The 26,240-nt window shown below is 45.0% G+C and overlaps 1 protein-coding gene across 4 annotated transcripts in view; it reads right to left on the reverse strand.

Moving 5' to 3' along the window:
* Window positions 1-26,240, reverse strand: part of ADAMTS17 (ADAM metallopeptidase with thrombospondin type 1 motif 17) — a 326,270-nt gene that overhangs the window by 144,816 nt on the left and 155,214 nt on the right. For all 4 annotated transcript variants that reach the window (XM_032342200.1, XM_032342198.1, XM_032342199.1 and 1 more), the window contains exons 9-10: window positions 14,562-14,702; window positions 12,600-12,750 (exon numbers count right to left, since the gene is read on the reverse strand). In XM_032342200.1, coding sequence (XP_032198091.1) covers window positions 12,600-12,750; window positions 14,562-14,702 — 292 coding nt within the window. The remainder of the gene's footprint in view (window positions 1-12,599; window positions 12,751-14,561; window positions 14,703-26,240) is intronic.

Below are 26,240 nucleotides of genomic sequence, written 5' to 3' on the forward strand. Positions count from 1 at the left end.
TCTGGGACGAAGAACAAGGAAAATGAAACAGCTGTCTGGTTCTAGCATCTGTTGCCTCCCTGGCTACATTTAAGGTTTGGCAAAAGTCGTATCAACTGCATTTCGCAGCCGAGAGCCTCCAGTGGCTGCGGGACAAGCACGCCAGTGCCAAGCTTTCCTCCCATGGCGTACTGTGAAAACACAGGCAAGGTCTGAGTTCCTCAGGAGACAGCACTGTTCCTGCATTCAAAGCTTTACAATTTTTCTGCCACTGGCAGTGTCTGGTGTCCATTTTAAGTGCCAGGGAGGTTGTTTTGATACTCTTCCTCACTGGGCACCCACTGAGTGTTTGGAGAACAGCTCTGTCTCGCAGCCATACCGAAGGCAATGGTTATGTAAAAACCCTCAGAAATGTGTTGCTGATAACACCAGCCAAAAGGGAGATAAAATAAGAGCTGGATGAAAAAGTTACTAATCCAAAATTTCCACAAGTACTACTGCAGTTTGAAGCCTTCCCCCAGGCTGGTATGCCAGCCCCATTTCTGGAAGGCTCCCTGAGCCCTGAGGTTGGTCACTCCTTCCATGTCCCGTGGGTCGCAGAGACAGTTACCTGGCTGGGGCCACCTTGAGGGAGAGAGGGGATGTCACAGGGTGAAGGCAGGGTGGGGGCATCCAGGCACTCTGCTGGCAAGGGGTCGGGGGACGGGGGACAAGAAGTGGCAGATAACCACACAACTTGCAAAGTCTGGAGAGCTCTCTGAGGAGGCAGTCTACTGTAAACTTCCAAACACTTCTGGAAAATTGGGGCCTTCTGCTGCCAAAGCCCAACAGTTTTGAGAAAGGCTACAGATGCTGGGCAGGAGGCTGAGACTGAGGCAGGCAGGACAGCTTTCAACCTGGCACCCAACCCAATGTCCTACCGCGTGGCCCCGTCTGTCTGAGAGGGGCAGGGCGAGGCTCTGGCTCGGGCCAGCCGCCCACTCTGGCCAGGTACTCAGCATTAAAGTGGCAGGTCTCATTTAGATAGGCAGTTCCCAAGCCTGGCTGAGTGTGAGATTTCCCCAGGAAAGCTGTTTTCTAGAGACTCAGAGACTGACGATCTGGAGGAGGGCGTTCAAACTTCCGACTTTCTCTGGAGAAGCTTCTAATGACCCATCAGGTGTAGAAGTGACCAACATGAGAGAAAAGCACCTGTAGTTCCAGGTGGAAGTTTGACACTCTGAGCTTCCTGGACCCCACCGGGACCTCTAGTCATTAAGACGCCTGTAGAATCTCTATGAGATCTGGGAAAGTTCGCAAAGAGCCTTTCCATCCCTGCAACTTGAGGTGGCGGGTGGGGCGGGGGGGTGAGGTTGTGACGAGAGAGAGAGACTGGATGCTGGAGAACAATGCCTGGTGTTCCTAAGGCAGCAGGAAGAATGACGGAAAGAAAGAAAGCACAAGGAAAGATGCAGAAAAGAAGGACCAACCAACAAGACTGTCAGCTAAATAGTGTTCCCTCTGCCACTGGCTTCAGGACAGAAAACAGTGGTAGTACTACCCCTTCCTGAGTGCACAGCACATGTCATTTGTTACTTAGCCCTTATAATGGTATATAAGTAGAGCTCCCCCACCCCATTTTGTAGACTGGAAAACTGAGGCAAAAGAGACTGTGTAACTTGCTCAAGAGGCAGAGGCAGGAAATGACCCTGGGTGCCTGATTTGGGAGGCGACCTTCTTAAGCACTGTGTGATAGGAGCAGCAGCTCCATGCTGTGCAGAAAGGCCAAGAGAATTAGAGGGGGAGAGCAAACAATAGAGAGAAAGAAGACATAAGACCCTTAAATCCCAATTACCATTCTAGACACTCTTGCCTTCCTGAAACAAGTGGCCTACAGCTTCTGTGCTCAATGCTTAAAAAAAAAAAAAAAAAATAGCGTGATTGGCACATGCCTGTCCATTGCAAATGTCAGGATGTGTAGGCTCACCCTTGCTCAAGTCAATTAAAAGGCTGGTGTTCATCCCTTCCCAGCACTACCTTCCTCTCCAGGTGGGGCTGTCATACACGGGCTTCAGGGCAATGATGGAATATGTTGCCAAGAAGATTGTTGGGCTAAAGGTGAGTAGTCATTACATAGCACCTTCCAAATCAGAATCTCCAGGAACCAGGGTGATGAGGGGGGGCAGATAAGTATCTTTCATGCAGGAAAGAGCTGGGGGCTTTAAGAGACTGTGCTCATTGTCATAAGGTTGTCCTAACTCTGCATCTCTTCCTTCTGTCTCCAGGAGCCATGTGACACTCTTCCTTTCAGCTGACAAGATGTACCTTGGGCTCTCTCACCCTCTGCTCCACCCAGCAGGATATCTGAGCCCCAACAGCTTTAAAGTCTTGTTAAATAGTGCCTTGGCTTTCTAGTGACTTTCCTGACAGAGACAGGAGGAACTTGTAATCATAAAGAAGATGGACCAGGCTAATTGTGTAAAGTTCATTTCCCCTTTGTAATAAATATTTACCATCCAATGTTTATAACTTTTATGTTTGGACTTTCTTGAAATGCTTTATTGAATTAAAAACATCACATTACCATTGGCTAAAAGAGGAGACAGCTATATTTGCCAATAATTGCTGCAAGAAATGCCAGCTATCGATGCCAATTTTTTTTTTTTTTTGGTAGTTCATATTTCCATAGACAGCTCTGAGCCTTACAATACCAGTATTTTGCAGACAGACATGGATGTAATGGTGATGGTGTGGGGATCTCCAGAGCCCTAGACATGAAAATGGACCGCATTTTAATTTCTCTGGACTCTCTAGTATGCAAGTCTTTAAGAAGGCAAGAAGTCTGGTTAATATTTGAAGCTAGGCTGCTCCCAAAGCAACTGTTTTTCCCAAGTTATTTACCCAATGCCTCTGAATGCAGAAATGGCTTGTAATTTTGATTGATCTTAAAAACAAAACAAAACAAAAACAAAAACCCCAAAACTACACAAAGTTGCAGTCAGAAGGAACTTCTATATTTAAATTCCAACTAAAGAAGAGGAACAGCTCATGGCAAGCCAGCACTTCCTGCTGGAGACAGATGGTGGCCTGCCATGGCCTAGCACTCAGCCTTTTGCTAAGAGTCACCAGGGGAGCCTATAAACACCTTTGCAGAATAATATTTGTCAATGCATAATTACCGAATTCATAAGATTGCAAAGGAAACAACTGAAGTATAATCCAAAATACAAAAATAAATAGTTCAGTGACCCATGTGTTTCTTTGTCAACACGTTACCTGAGAAGATCTGGCCCTGGGTCTAATAACCACTGTCATTTTAAAGATTACTTATTTGAGAGAGACAGAGACAAGAGAGTAAGCAGGGGGAGGAAAACAGGGAGTGGGACAAGCAGACTCTTTGATGAGTAGGGAGCCTGATACAGGGCTTGATCTCACGACACTGACATCATGACCTGAGCAGAGATCAAGACTCAGATGCTTAATCAACCAAGCCACTCAGGCGACCCTAACCATTGTAATTTTAAAGTAGTGGTGAGTGTAAATGGTAACCTGAGATAGCAGCTACACCATCACGCAGTATGAAACTATCTGGGAGTCCTAATCCCGAGGCAATCATGGGTGCTGCTAAGACTGTTGTGGCTTACTGCCAACATCCATGGTTGAAGGAAACTACAGTTGAGCCTTGAACAACACCGGCATAGGGATGCTGACCCCTGACACCACTGAAAGTCCACATGTCACTTCTGACTCCCCCCAAACCTGACTATTAATAGTCTTCTGCTGATTGGAGGCCTTACCAATAACATAAACAGTTGATCAGCACATGTTTTGTATGTTACCTATATTATATACTGTATTCTTTATTTTTTTTTAAGATTTTATTCATTTGACAGACAGAGATCACAAGGAGGCAGAGAGGCAGGCAGAGAGAGAGGGGGGAAGCAGGCTCCCTGCTGAGCAGAGAGCCTGACGTGGGGCTCGATCCCAGTACCCTGGGATCATGACCTGAGCTGAAAGTAGAGGCTTTAACCCACTGAGCCACCCAGGCGCCCCTATTATATACTGTATTCTTACAATAAATTTAGTTCAAGTACAAGTCAATGTTAAGAAAACCATAAGAGAAAAATACATTCAGGAGTGCCTGGGTGGGTCACTTAGTTAAGTGTCTGCCTCTGGCTGAGGTCATGATCCCAGGGTCCTGGGCTGGAGCCCTGCATTGGCTCCCTGCTTCGCAGGGAACCTGCTTCTCCCTCTCCCTCTGCCTCTTCCTCCCGGCTCATGCTTGCTTGCTTGCTCGCTCTCAAATAAATAAAATCTTTTAAAAAAGAGAAAATACATTCATAGTACTATACTGTATTTATTTTAAAAAGTCCCACATATAAGTGGATTCCTACAGAGCACGGTTTAAGGGCCAACTGTACTCATTTCAGTTACAGATTGGAAAAAGATAAAGATGTAAACCTCCATCATCCTTGTTCACAAAACCTCTGAAATCTATCCAGCAGCCCCTGGTTCAGAACCCCTGCTTCTGTACAATAAAGTTGTGTCCATGAGAAACATAACCCTCTGAGATGATAGGCATCCACCTTCTCCCGGGATCAGCTTTGGTTCCTCATAAAAGGCAGAAGCAAAATGAAAACTTTCCCCGCTGGTAGTCATGGTGGTTAGTATTTTTCTGAAAATATAATCTCTCTAGTTTCTTTTCTTCTTATTTTTAGGGGTCTCTATTCCAGAAAATGAAAAAGAAAATGTTCAACTCCTCAGCACTGGTGTGTTTTGTGGTTTTCTTCCCTTGGCGGTGTCCAAACTTGGTTACGTTTCATTATTTTTGTGTGTGTGATAGGCTTAAAGTTCTAGAAATTTCTAACACACACACACACACACACACACTTTCCTCATGGATAGTTTAGGTATTTTTCCAACCTACCCCCTACTGCTCTGCACAGAAATATCCACTGAGGGGCTTGCCATCAACAAGTTTTGGGAGATCCTGGACCTGAGAACAGGGACAGTGTTCCCAACTTAACAGTTGCATGAGTGTGGTTTGTAAAAGAAGAGGTTCCTCCAGATTCTCAGAGCTGTAATGGCTTTGTGATGTTCATTGCCCTATAATTCCTGGCTGAGTGTTTTTCTTTCTTTTTCACACCATCCAGAAAGTAGTACCTTTTTTTCCTATTAAAGGGGGCCTCACGTGATTTGGAGGATCTTGCTAAGAATTCTGCATCATAGTTCATCTCTGAAATAACCAGAGACACTTGACATGTCATGATATCATGGGCATGATTCTTGTGAAGAAATGGACAGCTGGAGAAGTGGGATGAGCACAGGGCAACCAGGAGACCTACATCTAAACGGAATACGTCATGGGCCCTAAAGTCAACTGCACCATTATTTTAGCAAATGGAGTATAAATGACTATTGTGAAACATACACTTAGAATCCACTTTATGTAACCTATTTCTAATATGCTTGAGGGGCCACAGGGATAAGCAATACATGTTCACATTTTGTTTTCTTTGTTGGCTTATGAGCTGTAACTTTGTTGGGTTGTTTATTGGTTGACTGACAGGTGATACTATACATCTTTAACTTATCACAGTCCATCTTTCTGTGCAATCATTCCACCTCATACGTAGTATAAAACCTTACAGTAGTATATGAACCTCTCTCCTGCCCTGGCCTTTGTGTGAATATCATGCACTTTACTCTTAATTACTCTACATTACTGCACTGGTTTCCCATGGCAAATCTATTACTGTTTCTTACTGTCTCTCTAAAAAAAAACATCTCCATAAACCTCATGATTGAAGAGAACATCAATTTCTCATCATACAGTTCTGGAGGTTGGAAATCCAGAATCAGCTGCAATGAATGGGCTTAAATCAAGGTTTTCCCAGCCTCTCTGGAGGCTTTGAGGAGACAATCTATCTCCCTAAACTTTCCACCTCCTAGAAGCTGCCTTGCTCTCCTTGGCCGATGGCCACCTCCTTGTATGACTCCCACCTTTTCCTTTGGCTACCTATTCTGATCTCCTGCTTCACCCTCACTCAGGACCCTTCTGATTACATCAGGCCCATCCAGGGAATCCAGGAAATCTCCCCATCTCCCCTTAACTGAATAAAACCTGAGAAGTCCCTCTTGTCCTACAAGGTAAAGCTCACAGGTTCTGGGATTAGGACATGGACATGGACATGGACGTCCTTTATTGTACTCTTATTTTTTCTGTGAGATAATTGTTTAAATGGTCAAGGATCTTTTAAAGACAGTTGAATATACTTAAGTATATCATATATTCACCCATGTAGCCCCTACTTCCAGGGTTCTTCATTTCTTTGTGTACATCTAGATTTCTATCTACAATCATTTTCTTTCTGCCTGACTCAATCCCAGGACCCTGAGATCATGACCTGAGCCAAAGGCAGAGGCTTAACCCATTGAGCCACTCAGGTGCCCCTGCCTGAAAGATTTAATATAAATAAAGCATGGGTTGGCCAGCTATGATTTATCTTAAGCTTTTTCGTAACAGAAAAACTCCATTTCACCTTAATTTGTCAAAGAGATTTTTGCTGGGTATTGATTTCTAAGGTGACAGCTTTTTTTCTTTTTTTCCTCTCAGGACTTTAAAGATGCTGTTCTACCATTTTCCCACCTGCACTGAATAAGAAATATGCTTTTTTTTTTTTTTTTACCTTTGTTTACGTGTTCATAACTTTTCTCCTCTGGCCTTTTTAAGGTTTTCTCTTTATCATTACTTTTAAGCAACTGGATCATGAGGATCGTTGGTCTATCTTCATGTTTCTTTTGCTCGGGGGTCACTGAGTTTCTCGGATCTGTGGGCTTATTTTCACCAAGATTGAAATTTTTTTTAGCCATTATTTCAAGTATTTCTGTCCTTGCTCTCTCATTTCCGTCTGGGGGTATCGTGTGTGTGTGTGTGTGTGTATCTCAACCTGAAGACCCACAGCTCACTCATGCAGTCTTCTATTTCTTTTTTTCTTTCTTTCTTTTTTTTTTTTATTTTTTACGGTCTTCTATGTCTTACCTTTTTTTAATCACTTCATTTTCAAGTTCACTGAGGATTTCTTCTGCAATCTCTCATTTCCCAGCAACAGGGTCTCTTTCATTTCAGACAGTGGAGTTTTCATTTCTAGAGTTTCCATGGGATCTGTTATATATCTTCCATATCTCTACTTAACATGTTCCATCTTTCTGCTATCTTCTTGAATCTGGATTATGGTTACAATTACTGTTTGTTAATTCTATCTTCTGTGTCTTTCTTGGTCAGTTTTGATTGATCAATTTTTCTCCTCTTCATGGATGTAATTTTCAGCTCTTTGAAGACCTGGTAATTTTTTATTTGATGCTAGATATTGTGAATTTTATTTCATTGAGTGGTAGATGATTTTGTATTTCTACAAGTATTTTTTAGCTTTGTTCTAGGGCCTGTTTAAGTCACCTGAAAACCAGTGTGATCCTTTCAGATTTTGCTTCTAAATTTTATTAGGTGGCACTAGATCAGCATTTAGGACAGGGCTAATTCTGCCACGCTACTGATGCAACACCCTTCTGTGCATTTTACATGAGCTCTGGAGGTTCTTCCCTCTAATGTTTCCAGATGGTCTTGGGTCATCTTCTCACACATACATTGCTGAGTACTAAGCTGAAGACTCATGGAGATCTTGTGCACATTTCTGAGGTTTTTTTCTTTATAAAGGTCTTCTATGGAACCTCTCTCTGTGAACTCTAACTTCCTTGGCCTCTCTGTGCTCCTAGCTCCATTTCTTCAACTCAGGAAGGTTTGTTTCTTCTCAGTTCTCCCTCCCCATGCCATAGCCTTGAGACTGTCCAGGCAGTAGGTCTGGATAATCAGAGGGCTCACCTTATGTGCTCCACATCTCTCATGAATGACAATTCTTTCTTGCTGGATGTCCAATGTAATGGAAAAAAATCACTATTTCATATAGCTCATATAGTTCATCTGATTTCTTAGTTGCTTCAGGTGGGGCAGTAAATCTGGTTCCTGTTACTTCATCTTGGCCAAAGGCAGAAGTCAGAATAAGAAACTAAAAGCAACATTGGGACCATAATCATTTTATTACATGAGATCCAATTCAATCCTCAAAGTCATTAAAGAATAATAATGGTTATAAAGTTCATTCTGGCACAGGATTAAAAGACCTTTCTGATTGGTTCTGGATATCTCTGGCTGCCAGAAGACTACAGGTGTTACATAATGCTTTATTTTTCATGCCAGTGAGAAGTTCAATACAGAGAAATGCTGAGCCTACAGATGTACACAGACAGATTTAGTTCTGTGTTCCATGGATGGGAATAAGTACTACCTAGCAGGGTAATAATAACACACATATCAGCTCAAGTACTTGGGTGCTGACATTGTGACAGACTCAGTTCTCGGTACCTTATGTGTATTAACTCACCAGGAGCCTTGGATTTTACCAATGAGGGCACTAATGCACAAATAAGAGACACACAGAGATGGTCACTAGCAACCAGTCACTCACTACCAGATCTACTCTGCTGCTTTGAACAGTTTCTTGCCCTAGAAGGAAGCCACAGGAAAGATCTTTTTGGATCCCTGCAAGACATTTGACAAAGTCTTACATGTATGTTGCTGAAACAGATAGTTAACTCAGGTTTAGAGAGAGTCAGCACATTATAGTTATACAGGGACGTCTCTAAGAGTTTCTTCTTCAACACAGGCTTATCCATAGGGTCATCAGTAGTTGAGTAAAGTCACATGAAAACTTAAATTTGCTGTTAGGGTTATGGATGGATCCCAGATCAACAATTACTCACAGGCATTTACTATGTGCCAGCACTGAAACAAAGTACTTGGAAAACAATGGTGAGTAAAAGCAAAGATTCCTGCCCTTGAAGGGTTTATCATCTAGAGGGAGATTATCAATAGTTATGACAAGCAAGTGAATTATATAGCATGTTAAAAAATGGTAAGTTTATGAAAGTAGGGCTTTCCCTTAGGGAATCAGGAGACCTGGGTGCTCTAAGAGTGGGTGGGAGAGGGTTACCAGATTAACATTTTTAAGGATTTTATTTATTTACTCATTTATTGCGTGTCTGTGAGTTAGGGGAAGAAGCAGAAGGAGAGGAGAGAGAGAGAATCTCAAGAAGACTCCCTGCTGAGCATTGTGCCTGATGCAGGGCTCAAACTCATGACCCTGGTATCATGACCCACGCCAAAATCGAGTATCAGATGCTTAACCAGCTGAGCCACCGAGGCATCCCTTACCAGATTAAAATTTTAAATTGCATGGTCAGGGTAGGCCTCCTTGAGAAAGCTGAAAAAACAAAACCCCAAAACTCAAAAAAGATGAGGCACTTAGTCACAGGGACAAGTGGGAGGAGAGTATCCTGACAGAGGAAATGCCAGCATGAAGCAGAGCGTGTCCCTGCAAGTTCAAGAAAGAACAGGTAGGCAATTCAACTGGAACGGAGTAGTGGAAAGAAGATGCAGAAGGAAGTGAGGACAGGATGAAGAGGGGAAAGGGCTCATACTAGCACCAAAAGTCAGTGTTACAGGGGATAAGAAAGGAACAATATAACATAGGTACACCCTTCTGTTATACTGAACACCCACTGAAACATAGATTCACAAAGGTACCACATGAGTAAATTTATGACAAAGCAAGCCTTAGAATCCCTTAGTTGGGGGACACCTGGGTGGCTCGGTCGATTAAGCATCTGACTCTTGATTTCAGCTCAAGTCATGATCTCAGGGTCCTAGAATCAAGCCCCCCCAATGGCCTCTGTGCTCAGAGTGGAGTCTGCTTAAGACTATTTCTCCCTCTCTTTCTGCCCCTTCCACTACCCATGCCCTCTCTCTCTCTAATTAATTAATTAATTAATTAATCTTTAAAAAAAAAAAAGAAAGAAAAAGAAAAAAAGAACCCTGTAGTGGGGTACTGCCTTAGTTTGGCTTTGAATCGTATGGTGTATTCCAGGCCTAGGGTAGCCCTCCCCAAGCTCTTGGTTCCCAGCTGGCTCCTGCCTCTCTTCTCCATCCTTATCTCCTGTGCTTCAGCATGGCATTACCACAATCTGACTGTGTGAGTTGCTGCAATCTGACTGTAAGATTCACACTGAAGGGAGCACCCTTGTCTTGCTAGCAGGAAAATTTCCACCAGCTCCCTGAGGCTGCTGGCCAGCTAGACAGCTGTGCTAACACATGCTCTTTTGCTCCTGCTAGGTACTGGGGAGACAAATGTCCATTTTATTTTAGGACTGGTGAGCTCTCAAAGGAAAGGCAAGTGGGAAAATGTATTTTGTGGTTCCTGGTGAGCTGTGGAAATAAATGTTTGGTTTCCCTATAACTTACACAATGAAAGGATCTCACTTTATATATTTGTATGTTGAGCTTCTAGGGAGGAAAAAAAAAAGTAACATAGCTAAGCCGATTATTACTTAACATTTCAGTGTCTTCTTCAAACAAAATGAAGCTAGCAAAGAAAAATGAAATACCAGGTCACCTTCCTCCCTGTTGGGGTCTGTCTTTAAATGACTGTACATAGTCTTTCCTTCCTCAGTAATAGACACACCCAGGTTCAGTCTGAAGCCCACTCCCACCTTCCTGGCTGGTTGACCTTGGCCTATTACCTAACCCCTCTTAGCATTCTGTTTTCTCATCTGTTAAATGGGGTACAAAGTCTCTGCCTTGACAGTTGTCCTCAGGGTTTCAGTGCATGGAAAGCTGACCCTATCTATGCACTCTCTCTGCCTGGGAACTCATGAGTCCCCAGTATAGGTACCTCCCTCCTCCTATCCCTCCTGGCCCAACTGGTATGCAATCATCTGGCTCCTAAAAGGCAAAAAATGGCAGCAGCTCTCAGGCAGGAAGGGGTCTCTGCCTGGCTTGCCATCCCCACCTCACCTCCAGCCCCACTGCCTCCCCCATCCATCCTGCCCCCGTATGGGCCAGCAGAGCCTGGCCTGCAATATCCCACCAGCCCTGAGGTTGGGCCGAGTGGCTGCTCTGTGTCCTGTGACTCGGCTGGGCACTTCCCTCTTCTCCATCCCCGCTGTCCAGGGCATCTTTACTCTTCCTGAATGCTCAGGGTCCTCTACTGGGGTTCTAGCCACATGGGTTTTGTGCAGACACCACACCATCAAAGGACCCTCTGAAAGCTGGCCTTTCTGATGATTCTGTGTCGTCAGGTACTTTAAAGCAATGAAGGCTGGGATAGGCATATGGTGCCTCCTGGCTAGCACATGGTATATGAAGAAGCATCTTCATGGTCAAGGCCAGTGGTGAGCACCAGACACACCAGTGGCAGACTGCCGGGGATGAGTAAATCCTGGGGCTCACTGCATCTCCCCAACGAGGTGTAAGGTACAAGGCACTGGGGTGCACAGTGGGAGATGGCTCTGGAAGGGCCCCTTGCTGGCACCTCTGCAGGGGGATGGGAGAGAAGGATTCACGACAGTGAACAAATGCCCTTCAGGGAGACAGCTAATGGGAAGTGCTGAGGAGGCTCTGCCCTTTTCTGCACCCCAAACAATGGCAGGTTGTTCTCCACCTGAGGACTCTGCCCTGATTTCCTGAACCAACACCCTCAGAGCTAGGAAGCCCTCGAGAGGCAACATCCCACTTCCCGGAGTCCAGACGGACTTGTTCTGCCTGGCTGTGACCCCAGGGTCTCAATCTGGAGGCACAATCCCTGGTGTGTCTGTCCTGGAGTTAGTCTTGCCCTCGGCTCTTGTTCTGGGAACCTGCCCCACCCTCCAGGCTCCTGCCCCGGGGACTCGATTCTAACCTGAGCTCCAGCTCTAGGACGGCCCCCGTGGGCCAGCTGCCACTGGCTCCTGAGTCCTACATGACCCCACCTGGTCTAGTTCTCCTGCTTCTGGCCTTCTGCTCCAGAACAGCACAGGCCCTGGCCCTCTATCTGAGCCAACTGCCAATGGCCGGCTAGCACACCAGCTGCTCTGGCCTCCCCCTGGGCCATGGCACAGACATGGCACCACCCCAGGTCCCCACGTGTCCATCTTGGTACCTCCACCCCCAGAAGGGCCAAGCCATGGCCTGCCATCTGTAGCGTGGTGAGAAAGCATGCACTCTGCAGGCAAACAGACTGAGACCCTTGCTCTCCTGCCTATGAACCAAGCCATTCGGAACGACCGCTTCAACTCTGAGCCTTGGTGTTACCCCCTGTACACTGGGGAGAGCAGCCCGGGGAGCCTGTGGTGAGGGCTGATGGGCTTACACATTAGAAGCTCTAGCAAAGGACACACCATGCGGGCATGGCTCAGTAAATGCTAACATCTTGACAGGGTCACTGGTACCACTATTAAATAACCAATATTATTATTTAGTGAAATGTTCCCAACCCGACACATCCCAGCGCTTCGCGGTTTTCAGCTGCCTCCCATAGCTGTCTGGGGTTTGAGATCAGGTGACACCACCTCACTTCCGAGAAGGATGGGGTGCTCCTGTGCAAATGACTGCAAAGGTGTTCCATACGTGCGTGCGTGGATCAGTGAATGTGTGCGTGCATATGCAGGGGTGTGTGTGTGTGTGCGCGCGTGCACAAGTGGTGTAGGAGAGCAGTGTCCTCCAAGAGAAGGCAGGCGCTCTCTCCTGAGCCAGCCCTCCTGCGGTTGCTTACCTCCATGTTTCGGCAGAAGGTGGCATTGGTGCCAAACAGGATCTGGCACTGCTCGTTGGCGCTGTAGTGCATCCCTGGCAGCTTGTGAGGGAGACGGATGGCATGCCGGCTCCTGGGGTCGGTGATCAGCAGACATGCGCTGACTTTTGACCTGGAATAGCCAAGAGGCAAGCTGACTGACAAGTGGCCTGCCCAGGTTTCTGTTCTGATTTGCCAGCCAAGAGCAGGTGAGAAGGCTGCATCTCCAAACTACCGATGGCAGGATGCCCCAAGCCCCGGCACATGGATGGTGCTTTTTGGTTCTTTTTGCTCTTTTTTTCAACCTGGCCCAATGCAGATATTTACGGCAAAGGCAATGGGAGTTTAGCAACTAGGAAAGGGCCTGAGAAGCACACCCACGAGGCTAATGTACCTTTCTCAAGTTTGAGCATTCTCGGATGAGAATGCTTTTGAAATAGATTCCTAGGGTATTTTCTTAGAATACGTCTCTGAGCAAAATTACTAGGAATGAAGAAAAAAAGAGAGAAGTTAGGGTCATTTTGTTCCATTTCAAATAAAAACCAAGTGCTTATTTCCAACTCTGCAGATTCTCTTGGAGGGGCTGTGGCAGGCCGAGACAGTGGATGGGTCCAGGTATCCCATCCCCGAAAGCTGGCTGGTGGCACGGCCTGCAAAAGACATCAGGACGGCAACCAGGGTGGGAGTGTTCACAGATGTTGAGAGCAACTCTGAGAAACTGGACTGGGGGGCTGTGGCTCCATTAGGAGGTTAAATACTTGAATGCTTTGATTTCTCAATTCCCAAAGCAAGGCAGATGGTCGTGGAAAGGAAAGCCAGCCTCTCACCAAGATTCCTAAGGGGCAGAACTGCACATGAATACACACAGGCTGACACTGGTCCACCTCTCCTGGGCTCTGATATACACAACACTTGAACAAAGGCAGTGGGACCAGCCACGTGTGTATGAGCAAATGAAAATGCCCCACCTTGGTTCACTGACCCTTCTGGGAAAAATGAAACAATGTCAAGTGGCTTACAATATTTCATTAAGGTTCTATGATAACAAGTCCTCAGGAGGAAACAAATTATATTAAAACTAACAAGTCCATTTTTAAGAATTGTGTACCGCTTAATTTCCCTAACTGCAGGAAATGTCACAAAAGAAGACTCAGGATGAGGAGAGAAGGCAGAGTGATATCTTAACTGCCCAGTCCTGAATTCACTGGGTGCTTTAATGTGTTACTGAACTACAAATCTTCATAGGCAGGTAAGATTCCCTGAGTTCCTTTTGTCTCCATGGAGAGGACGGATAACTCCAGCTAAGTAAGGAAGTGATTAGGGTCTGTCCATCTAATCTGTAAGTTTGTCCCTGAGGTCTTGACACTAAGGGATGCTTATGGTACAGGAGCTACAACCTTGTTTGACAAAGGTCTGAAATCAGACGGCCAGCTCTTCCATGAAAATCTGCAAGTGGAATGGTGCAGATATATTCTGGAAAGAAAGTGACAGTGAGATAGACAGAGCCCATGCCCACATGGGAGGGAGGTGAGCGGGCCTCGCTCCTCAGCAAATGCGTTCCCTATCAAGGGAAGCAGCCTGAACATTAGGAAATGTCCTTTTGCAGAGCAGCCCAGGGACACTGCTAAGACGGTGTCCATCCAGGGTCAAAAATACTGCAGGGAAACACAATGAGGTTCTTTTCAAGTCACAGTCACCATGTTGACATTTAATCAAGCAACAAAACATTTATGAATAGCAGCTGAATGCCCTGCATCATACTGGACACACACTTGGGAGGAAGTCTTGGTCCAATAGGGGAGGTTCTGTACTGACTGCCTCTTTACCAGTTCACAGTTCTAAGAGACTCATTTCTCCTTCCCATACTTGCTAAGACTCCAACTGTTGTGTCTTCTGGAAGTATTTTCAAATGTAGCGACTGTATAGAATGATTCAAAGACTTACTTGAGGAAGTTTTCAAGGTCATCGCGACTGCATGAGGACCAAGAGAGGTCGCTGGGGTTCCGGCCTTTTACCCACTCCCCTGACATGATGTGGGATCTACCAGCACAGGACGAGTGGTCATCATCATGGTTCATCCCCAAGCTGCCCGAGGGAAAGGAAAAGGAGAGAGGGACACTTAGACTATAGGCTTTCACATACTAGGCTAACTTAAGTCAAACCTGAGAGACCAAGAGTGACACAGGCTGATACTCGGTACTTGGCTATCCTCAACAGAGAAGACTGACAACCACAAGTTCATATAGAAACAGGAGGATGATTTCCTTACTTCATGAATGAAGACCAATGAAGCACACAGAACACCATAGCATTTGCTAAATGCATGAAAAAAATGAACAAATTACATTCACTGTGGTATCATAGTTCTTAAACTCTAAGTTTCTGATGATTACACTTGCTTTTTGACACTCATCCAGACTTTGGCTTACATAATATCATGGGTGCAAATCTTCAAATCAGTGAAAAATGTGGCTTTTCTATCTTTTATATCACATCATTATACCTGGGTCTACCAAGATCATACCTGTCAACCTTCCCTGCCCCAGGGTACCTAACAGACACCAGGATGCCTATCTAGATGTATGTGGCCCTCCACACACTATAGGCTGAATGATGGTCTTAGTTTGCACATCTGCTGTCACTGGGATAACCTGGGACACAGAACATAGGAGATCAGAGGGCCCACACTTTGTCGATCTGTGATTTCCAGGGCAGAGACTCACTGTGCTCAAGGATGCCCATCCTTTGTCAACAAGCTCAACGGAGATGACATGCACCTACCTTCATTCAAAAATATATAAGAGAAGTTTCCCAAGTGCCAGCTAATGGACTAGAAATAGAACAAAGAATGATGCATGATATGCCATCCTTGACATCAGATCACTGTGAGCCTGGGCAAGGAGAAGACACAGAGATAACTCCAAAAAGAGGTTCTAAAGGCTTCTCCAGAGCCACTTTTCCCAGTTTCCATCACATGTCTCTGACCATTTTCCATCAATTCCCCGTGTTGGCTACTTAATTCTGGTATCTCTCAACAGAGACCCACCTGTTTTTACTCTACATGCCCTCTAGGTCCCTCCATACGCTTGCCTACAAGACACAGCCTTCACCGCCATCACATAGAGTTGGATTAGTCAAAACTTTCCACATCCTTCTTGAAATATACCGGCAGGCCCTCGTGCTCCTAGGTCTCCAGGCTAGCTGGGCACTCTGCTCACCTATGCATTTCTGCTCCTATGAGTCAAGAGTACACTTAACCTGGGCTTCTCAAACCTAATTATGTCACTAACACCTGTGTCAGTTAACACAGGTGGTCACATGTTGTGCTAATCAATGAAACAAGAAAACAAAAGCTGTTGTTTTCAGGAAAACTAACTTAGTGAGTAGCTAAAAATAGCCCACTGCCAACTGGGGGTGGGCAAGACAAGTGTAAAAGATGACGGAGGAAAAATATAAAAATCTGCGCTGGCCCGCTTCATAAGGGTCTTTTATGTTCTACTCCATCTAGAAAAGAAAAAAAAAAAAAACCACCCTTGGACTCTATTCGTTACAGTTGCAGCCTGTGTGAAGAAGGTGATATGTTAAGTCCAGTTAGCCCTCAAAGAAAAAGTTTTCACCCCCACCGTGAAATTGGTGAAAAAATTTAACATTTCCATGGCTTAAACTAAAACAAAATATAGAAGGCACCTAAGTATAATTTCTTTACATTTCCCCACTTGGACCAATTTTTTTGGTCAGTTGGTCAAATGACTAACTACTATCCTTTCAGAAGAAAGCACACCGGTGGCGTCACCTTCGTGTGGATGGCCACATTGTGCCATGGTCCGGACTGCTCTACTAGACCCTACCCTCAACAATGCCCTCCCTCTGCGTTTCCCAAAGGCTCTTCCAGCTCCCCAGATTCTCTCAGGGCAGCATTCTAACCCAGTTTCTCCACCAGTGACTGGCACAGAGCGGGCATTCCATGCATATTTCTTGGATGAATTATCTATTTAATATGGGGGAAAGCAACACAACATTGGAGAATCCATTATCCATTACAGGGGTGCTAAGTCATGCAGTGGCGGCTCATTCAATGGAATGATGCGAGTCTTCTCTGCTTAGACAGTCCTGCCCTGCTGCCAAGAGACCAGGTAGGCATCCGGTTAAAGCAAAATGAAGAAACGATAGATTGCCCCAGAAGTCTGACCAAGAGAAATAATTTAGATATATTTCCAGTAGTTACTTAGCTGAATGAATCCTCTTTTTCAATGCCACGACTCAGTTTTTAATTTTTTTCCCTGCTCGTTATCTATCTATACCTACCTATCATCTGTCTATCTATCATCTCTTTGTTTCGTGTTAACATTTGAAGGAACTAGTTGGTTTTTCAAGTGCATTTATAACAAAGAATGTTAAAAGCCATCTTGCATTTGATTTAGGGTTTGATTTGAGATCTTTACATAAAACTAGTGAGAGAGTTTTCAAATGGATCTTGTGAAAATGTTGAGGGATTTCAGTGAACTCTGCTCAGTGTGTAGAGGAGACAGAAATAAAATGTCTCATGACATTTTAGCCTCTATAAACGAGTGCACCCTGTTACCCCTAGTGACCTTCGGTGACAAGGTGTAAGCACAGCAGTGGACCAGGTGAAAGGGCTTTGTTGTCAACCTCGGAGAACCCAGTTCTACAGAGAACCAACGTGTGAGTCAGTTGTTCATCTGGCTTTGTGCTTTTAGAAGCCGGTTCCCATCATCCCAGGCTGGGAGCTCCAGAGCGGCCACCAGATGGTTTTTTTCAAACAACAAGGACGCCGTTTGGGAAACCACAGTTGGGGGAGATCCAAGCCCTGGCAGAGTGGCCTCACCACAGATGGAGGAATGTTTCCTTTGTGACCACTTCTAAGTTTTCTCTGGTGGTCAAGTTGGTTGTAAAATGAAAGAGGCTCCTTTGCTCGCACCGCCAGACTCTGCTGGCCAGAGGGCCTTGTCTCTCAGGAGACAGAGTTCTGTTTAAAACAGTTGTTCAGAAAAGCTGGCTATACCATCCATAGTTGTGGGCCTGCACAGTACGTTATGTGAGCGTTTCAGGATGCCGGCCCCAGAGGAGGACTTCCCCAAGGAATGTTCCAGTCAGCAAGATCAGCCAAAAGTGGGATTCTTGGATTTCTGGAGCCTGTGTCTAACACAGGTCATGCTTGATCTGGTTTAAAATGTTCAAATGCTAACGAACTGCCTCATGAATTTACAGCTAGATGAACTAGCATTGGGCTGGGAGTCTTGATGTTTGAGGTTTACATAAACTACTGTTTAAGCTATTTTTAGATTAAGTTCAGGAATACTTGACTGAGTAATGTATGTTGTTTTAGATTTATGTCCCATGGCATCTATTACTTCTGGCAACATTATATTTAACAAAAAATGGGTAGCATTAAGCACACATGCTAATTCTAAGTAACAGTAGGGTTAAGGATACAGACAGACCTCACGTCACACATGACCCAAATTTATCAGACACAATAACAATTTAATGGCCTTGAGTTGATTTTTATCTTAAAGCAAATAACACACTGCTTCTGTACTTGCCTTAGGAAATCTGATAAATACCACGCAGGGAGTTCTAAGAGAATCCCTACAATGTTCAACCCCTCCTAGCTTCACCCTAAATTCTGAAAAACCATAGACAGAGTTGGGTGTTCTAGTTCTGGGCTTGGTGTATCTGCCATGCTGAAAGCTTTGATTTTGCCTGGCTCTGAGCCTACTTGTGGAAACTGTTTCTGAGAAGCAACTGGGATTTTGACATCAGGTATGCAATCAGGTCCCACCTCCCCTCAAAGTGGTCTTGCCTGGGAACCTAGGGAAACAGCTCCTGCAATGTAGCCTCTCCACTGAAGGGGTTCTCAGCCAGTCCAGGCCCTATCCCAGTAGCCCTGTGGGCAGAACGACAGTCCCTTTTCAGGAAACACTCACTAATGCTACAGTAACAGAAATGGCTCGTGCCTCATTTCTAGGAAATGAGAGACAGCTTTTAGTTAATATTACTTAACATGATAATAACCAACAGCCCACCTTTACTTTTCCTTGATAGGAAAATTCTCACTGTCAATACTTCTTTGCCAAGAACCACACGTGCCCTCTTCAGCCACTAAGAAATATCACCTGCATGTGTAGAAAGTCACTAGGGGTAACAGGGTGCACTCGTTTATAGAGGCTAAACTGTCATGATTACCCATAACCCCTTTGAGGGAGGAACAAAACAAGTAGGCAGCAATCACATCGAAATCCTTTCACCCCAGAGAAGTCTTTGTTAGTTTTTGGTTGTGCACAGGGAAGTGAGCCTGTCAGCTTTCAGGAATTGAGCAGCAGTGCAACTTCCAGAGTAGATCTGGGGGTCTCTACAGGTTCAGCTTTACCTCCTACACACACTGGATCATCGCGGGGAGAATGATCCCACAAGCCCATGAAATTCTGAATAGTCAATGGGCGAATCACAATCCACAGAGCGCTGGTGTGAAAACCATTTTGCCATAGTGGATTACACCATAGCGGAGAAGATAGGTAAGACATGTACATTATAAGCCATCTCTCTTCCCTAGCCAGAGCGCTCATGTAAGGAAAACACTCACGTTCTTGAACTGACACTTAAGGGATTTTGAAGTCAAGTATCTGAGCCAGGTCTGTCCTCTCCTCAGTCGGGCCCGGAACCACGTACGTGTGCACACGCGTGCATATGCGTTTACTCACATGGAAGAGTCACATCAAATGGGCTGTTAATTTTTCACATAACAAAAATTCAGTTCACTGGTGAGAGAGAGGTAAAGAAAGAAAAAGAAAAGAGAGAAGGAGCATAGCACAGATGAGAGTGCCCCTTACTCCGGCAAGGGTGTGCCCACCCTGAGTGTGTGACAGGGCTGGTTAGACTCCTCGCTGCCAGCCAGCCTCTTTTTTCTGAGACCATCTTTCCGGGCCGGGTAGACCTGAGCAAGTATCTAGCCTCTTAGTGATGAGGCTGGGTATTCCACGTCTTTGCTAGATGTGGTGAATGAGGTCTGCTTTTTATTCTGCCGTAACTGACCTACCTGTGTACATGAAAGCCATGGGTTATTGTGATTGGCATCAATGTGGACACAGTGGTTGAAATAGTTTGTCAGATGATTCTCTTACCACATGCAGATATCCACCACTCTGACTCTTCCCTTTCAATGCTTATACCTCATTTCTTGCCTTATGGAATTTGGCAGATTTCCAAAACAATGGAAAATATTAGTTACCACATGGACATCTTTACCCTGGTCCCAAATCTAATGGAAATGCTCTTAATTCACACACACTGAATATATCTGCTCTAGATTGCTTGTAGGTAGGCAAACTTGATCAACTTGAGGACATTTTCTTCTGAATTATCATTTAAGGACGACTTCCTCACTGCCATTTGAAAGTAAAGATAATAAGACACTCTGACATAGTGGACAGAGTGATGGTCCAAGGATAAAGAGGTCATGGTTGGTGTTAAAGATTTGCCCCAGTTAGCTAGGGGACCCGACACAAGGCTTCAACCATCCTAGGCCTGTTTTCTTAGTTGGAAAGTGAGGGGCTTAAACCAGATACTATGAAAGGTTTTTCAGTTCAGGATGTAATCATTTCATGATTCCTATTCTAGAAGACTGAACACAATTTAAAGTAGAGTTGCTATTCACTCTTTCAGTAAGAGCTGACTGAACATGACCTTGTACCAGAATTTTCAGGGTACCAGTTATAAAGCAATGAGTGGCACAGAGTCCTGCCTGCAGAAAGCCCACAGTCTGGTGGGGATCACAGATGAATCAACAAGCACTCACCCTTGCTGTCCAGTGAAACTTTCCGTAATGAAGGAAAATCCCTATTTGTGTTGTCCAATATGGCAGCCACTGGCCACAGGTGGCTACTGAGCATTTAAAACGTGCTAGTGTGGGAGAGGAACTAGAGCTCCTATATTATTAAATTTTAATTAAGACCACTATAAAGATCCTCCTGTGGCTGAGTGCTACCATGCTGGACCATACGGGCATAGGCAATGTGACTGAACTAATTTGAATACCATCAATGGGCCAGGAGCGGTGGATGTCAGCACACTGGCATTAAAAGTATATCCATGCCCACAAATTACTTACAGACTCACAGATTCTGGGAGAAATAAGACAACCCGATGACATACCCAGAGAAGAATTAGTGGCCAGGTATAGATAACAGGAACTAAATGCCATGGACATTTAGAGAAGGGAAAGTTCCACAGGTTATTTCACAGTGACTTTTTTTTTAAATTAAAGATTTTATTTATTTGACAGAGAGACAAAGATCACAAGTAGGCAGAGAAGCAGGCAGAGGGGGAAGAGGAAGCAGACCCCCTGCTAGCAGACAGCCCAATGCGGGGCTCAATCCCAAGACCCTGGGATCATGACATGAGCTGAAGGCAGAGGCTTAACCCCCTGAGACACCCAGGTGCCCCTCATAGTGACTTTCTGTATGACCTTCATTTATGTCTACTTTTTCTGCCTGCTGATGGTTGTGCTGATGCCATCTGTGAAAAGCCCTCTAAATCCCTGAGTGTCATCTATTAGAAGAGCCTGAGTTGGAAGAACCAGAGTAGAACCTCCCTGAAGGCTTTACACGGCATCCAAGAAAATGAAAGAACGTCAGCCTAAATTGATTTTGACAATGAGGTGCCTGAAGAGCAAACATAATCTCCAACAGAAAGAGGGATGCCTTTTCTGTGCTATTAAACCTGGGGCATTCTCTGTGTCAAATCAATTTAGTCAAAGAATGACATAACATAACATGCCTTTGCTAACTGAAAAAGTGAATGGTGAGATATAATAAGGCAGAACAAAGGAGATACTTCTAATGCTGAAAAGTTCTGTGAGGCTCTCTTTAGCTTTTTAGGAGAAGAAAACGCACTGGAAAAAACCATTCTTTTATTTCAAAAGAAGACTACAGAAGCAGTGAGTGCTTCTAAAAACAACCACAGACACAGTGAATTCCATCCTGGTCCCAGAGCCTTCATCCCTGCCTGCTCTGGGCCTACAGTGCAGAAGTGCTCCCTGCCAAGGGCCTGGTGTGACTTGTTGAACCCCAGAAGGCTATGAGGCCCATGTAGACACTGTCAGCTCCAGATGCCAGCATCATCGACATGGCTGAGCTCCCTCCACTCCCCACCCTCCCAAATTGCACAATGGTTTACTGGGACTCCTGTCCTCCTTCATGTCTGTGGTGGGCCCTCCTCTGGCTTGGTTGCAGTAGATGGAGGCACACATGAGGCATGGGAATGAGGCAAGAAAACTGAAGGATTCCATAAAAATCTGTGTTTTGCTCCTTTTCCTGCTTCTATTCTTGCTGGACCTGCACTCCTACCCCACTGCATATGTGTTTCATGGTGCAAATAACTGTATGTCATCATTGTAAGGGACAGGGAGTTCACGACTTCCCTAGAACATATAACTTCTAAGGAAGGACCAGGTGAGAATGACTGGACAAAGCTACCATATATGCATTCCAGACCACTGGCGCTAGACATCGCGACACCAAGACCCCTGGCTATAAGGAGTAACACCTGGGCCCTTGTCTTTGTTCTAACTGGTTCCTGGATGTCTAAGGGGACTCTATACCAGGCCACTGTCCTCAGTAAAAACCCCTAGACCCCAAATAAAGATGAGATACATGTTCCTTTCCTTTCGGAGTCTCTCAGATGCTCCATCTGTATCTGCTCTCTCTACATTTTCAGTAAACTCTGCTCTCAATTCCCGCTGGCTCATGTTTGATTTCCATCCTGTGTGAAGCCAAGGACCCTCTTGGCTGGTCCTGTGGGACCCCCTCTGGGTCTCCGGACTGCCAGCATCAGGGAGGTTTCCAAGAATGTAGGCTGATGCAGCATAAGTAGGTCTCAGCTCCACTCATTTTCCCAGTCTGCCAAGGGGCTCTGCAGTGATGGGGAAACCAACCCTGAACTTCAGTTCCAGGATAGCTCAACAAGAAGACCACGTGCCTGGCTTAGCAAGCAAGAAGACAGCAGAGAAGCTGAAGCTGAAGGGTACGGAGTGTTTCTCTCTCCAGCAATGTGCTCCCCAGATCCTGCCAAGGAAAGGCTGCCGAATAGAACACTGTCCCTGTCACGGTACCAGCTTTGTGAGTGGAAACTGGGAGACTGGGTGAGAATGAGAAACATATGCTTTCTGCTTCTTGTACTAAAGAGTAATTAACCTAGTGGGGCTGCAGACACCAGGCTGGAAAAGGGCCGGAAGTGGAAGGATAGCTAAAACCTTCCAAAGATGCAAAATCCTGGTCTAATACATCCTACCTCCCAGATGTCAAAAAGGAACTTGTAGTTAACAATGGATAGCAAAAATGACATGTAAACGAAGCATGATATTTCAGTTGTAGGGAAATATACAGCCAGCCCCCATCTTATGTCGCTGTCCTCTTTGGAGTGTGACAGGTGCAAGTACTTCAGGGGCTCCAGATCGAATCTCCTGGTCCCTCTGCAGTGGGTCAAATCTCCATGGCCCTACTCTGCAGTGAGGTAGAGAAGGAAGAAGAATGGGATTCTTTCCCTTCCCACCATGGTATCCGGTGCCGGGGGTTACCTATTCCCAACTGTCCCCTTGTGTCCCTGATTCAGAGGAACCTTCCCTTCCCCCGCCAAAGCACCCTGTGTTTTAACAGTCAGCACATCCATCCAGAGGAGTGATGGCCCTGTCAGGGGTGTTGGGCACTGTGGTGGCAGATGGGGCAAAGGGGGGGCAAGACTGATGGTAACGAAGTGCAGATTCTTTTCACTACGTTCCTCAGAGATGAGGATTTATCCGCTCCTGCGTCAGCTGAGGGATGCCGTCCCCTCAGGTGTGAGCTGGGGAAGCCCAGAGGATCTGAAGGGCCTGACTGCATAGAATACTACAGACTGCATAGAAAAATCCCTTTTGGCAACAGTAATGAATACTACAGAATACTACAGACTGCATAGAAAAATCCCTTTTGGCAATAGTAATGAAAGGCCAAGAGGCACCACAGAGGCTCAAGTCTGCTGTCAGGGCAAAGGGACTTGCCAGCAAGACACTATGGAGAGAGGGGAGGGGCCTATAGAGTACGGACATGGCCTTGGGAGAACAAGTGCTGGGAAGCAGCCAAGAGCTCTCCTGGGCCCAGCTTGAAAGAATCATACTTTTGTTCCCTGGGGACTGAGATGTTCAGGCAGGGGTTCTGAAGAAGTGGTCCCCTTCTTTTTGGACACCACCCGGTTATCTTGCCCAGAACACACCAGCCTTCCCATAAATATCTGAGGCTCAGAGGGCAAGGGCAGGAGAGGGAGACAGACAGATCCAGGGCCATGAGATGCTGGGTGGGCACAGTAAGAATGACCACCTTACTTTGAGAATGACTCAGAAAGTGTGGGGTGAGGGTGGGGAACCTTGGAGTTTTTGTGGTATCTACCCATCCTCTACTTTTAGTGCTTGAAAATTTTGCACGTTAAAAGCATATTGCCAGGAGACTGTCACGTGGGATATTGACTACTTTTCTATTTGAAACCTGGGCTCTAAAGAGCCACAGGGTTTGGGATATTAAGGGTTCTTGAAACTCCTCTGTCTGAGCCAGTGTGGAAACCAGAGCCTAAAGAGAGATGCTCCCCTATACCTCTCTGCTGGCAGCAGGCAGTGCTTCTAGGAACCAGGAGTCTCCTGTGTTCTGGTGTGAAACTGGATTTCTGGTCTACTTCCAGGTTCTGCCTTTATTTAATAGAGCTTGTGAATAGAGATGGGAACTGTGCCCAGAAGCTTGAGAAGACATCACACTGGAAATCCTTCAAAGGTCCTCTATGGACTTGAGGATGACATTTGGTTTGGTGTTAGAAAACCTCAGAGTCAGCTCTTAAATAACTGTCTTTTACATCTACCTAGAAGAAATGCTCTACATTCACTATTTTCTATTGGCCTCCCCTTGTGCCACCCGCTCCCAAGCCCCCTACAAAGAAACAAAAGGGTGGTACTGTTTTCCCTTTTAACCACTGATATCCCTTAACTAAACATGATTATTTTCAAATCTGCCTAGACTTAACAACTGATTGCTTGGAAGACTTGGATTTAATAAGCCTTCCAATCACAAACAGTAGCAACAGCTTGATTTCTCAGGGGGATAATTTTCTCAGCCAACAGAAGGAGGCCTGGCTTAGAGTAGCTAAAATAAGGGTACGGCAGAAATTTAAAAGATACAAAGGGTATTCAAATTGGCAATGAAGAAGTCAAACTCTCTCTCTTCACAGATGACATGATACTTTATATGAAAAACCCAAAGGACTCCACCCCCAAACTATTAGAACTCATACAGCAATTCAGTAATGTGGCAGGTTATAAAACCAATGTATAGAATCAGTTGCTTTCTTATACACTAACAATGAAAATATAGAAAGGGAAGTTAGGGAATCGATTCCATTTATATAGCACCAAGAACCATAAGATACCTGGAAATAAACCTAACCAAAGGGGTAAAGGATCTGTACTCAAGGAAATACAGAACACTCAAGAAATTGAAGAAGACACAAAAAGATGGAAGACCATTCCATGCTCATGGATCAGAAGACTAAACATTGTTAAAATGTCTATACTGCCTAGAGCAATCTATACTTTCAATGCCATCCCGATCAAAATTTCACCGGCATTTTTCAAAGAGTTGGAGCAAACAATCCTAAAATTTGTATGGAACCAGAAGAGACCCCGAATTGCTAAGAAAATGTTGAAAAAGAAAAACAAAACTGGGTGCATCATGTTGCCTAATTTCAAGCTTTACTACAAAGCTGTGATCACCAAGACAGCATGGTTCTGGTACAAAAACAGACACACAGACCAGTCGAACAGAGTAGAGAGGCCAGATATGGACCCTCAACTTTATGGTCAAATAATCTTCAACAAAGCAGGAAAAAATATCCAGTGGAAAAAAGTCTCTTCAACAAATTGTGCTGGGAAAATTGGACAGCTACATGTAGAAGAATGAAACTTGACCATTCTCTTACACCATACACAAAGATAAACTCATAATGGATAAAAGACCTCAACATGGGGCAGGAATCCATGTGAATCCTAGAGGAGAACATAGGCAGTAACCTCTTCAACATCAGCCACAGCAACTTCTTTCAAGATATGTCTCCAAAGGCAAAGGAAACAAAAACGAAAATGAACTTTTGGGACTTCATCAAGATTAAAAACTTCTGCACAGCAAAAGAAACCATCAACAAAACAAAGAGGCAACCCACGGAATGGGAGAAGATACTCACAAATGACAGTACAGAAAAAGGGCTGCTATCCAAGATCTATAAAGAACCCCTCAAACTCAAATCACACAAAACAGATAATCATGTCAAAAAATGAACAGAAGACATGAACAGACACTTCTCCAAAGAAGACATACAAATGGCTAACAGACACATGAAAAAATATTCATCATCACTAGCCATCAGGGAGATTCAAATCAAAACCACATTGAGATACCACCTTACACCAGTTAGAATGGCCAAAATTAACAAGACAGTAAACAACATGTGTTGAAGAGTATGTGGAGAAAGGGGAACCCTCTTACACTGCTGGTGCAGCCACTCTGGAAAACAGTGTGGAGATTCCTTAAGAAA

This window comes from Mustela erminea, chromosome 5, assembly GCF_009829155.1.
Source record: "Mustela erminea isolate mMusErm1 chromosome 5, mMusErm1.Pri, whole genome shotgun sequence".
NCBI classification, from domain to species: Eukaryota; Metazoa; Chordata; class Mammalia; order Carnivora; family Mustelidae; genus Mustela; species Mustela erminea.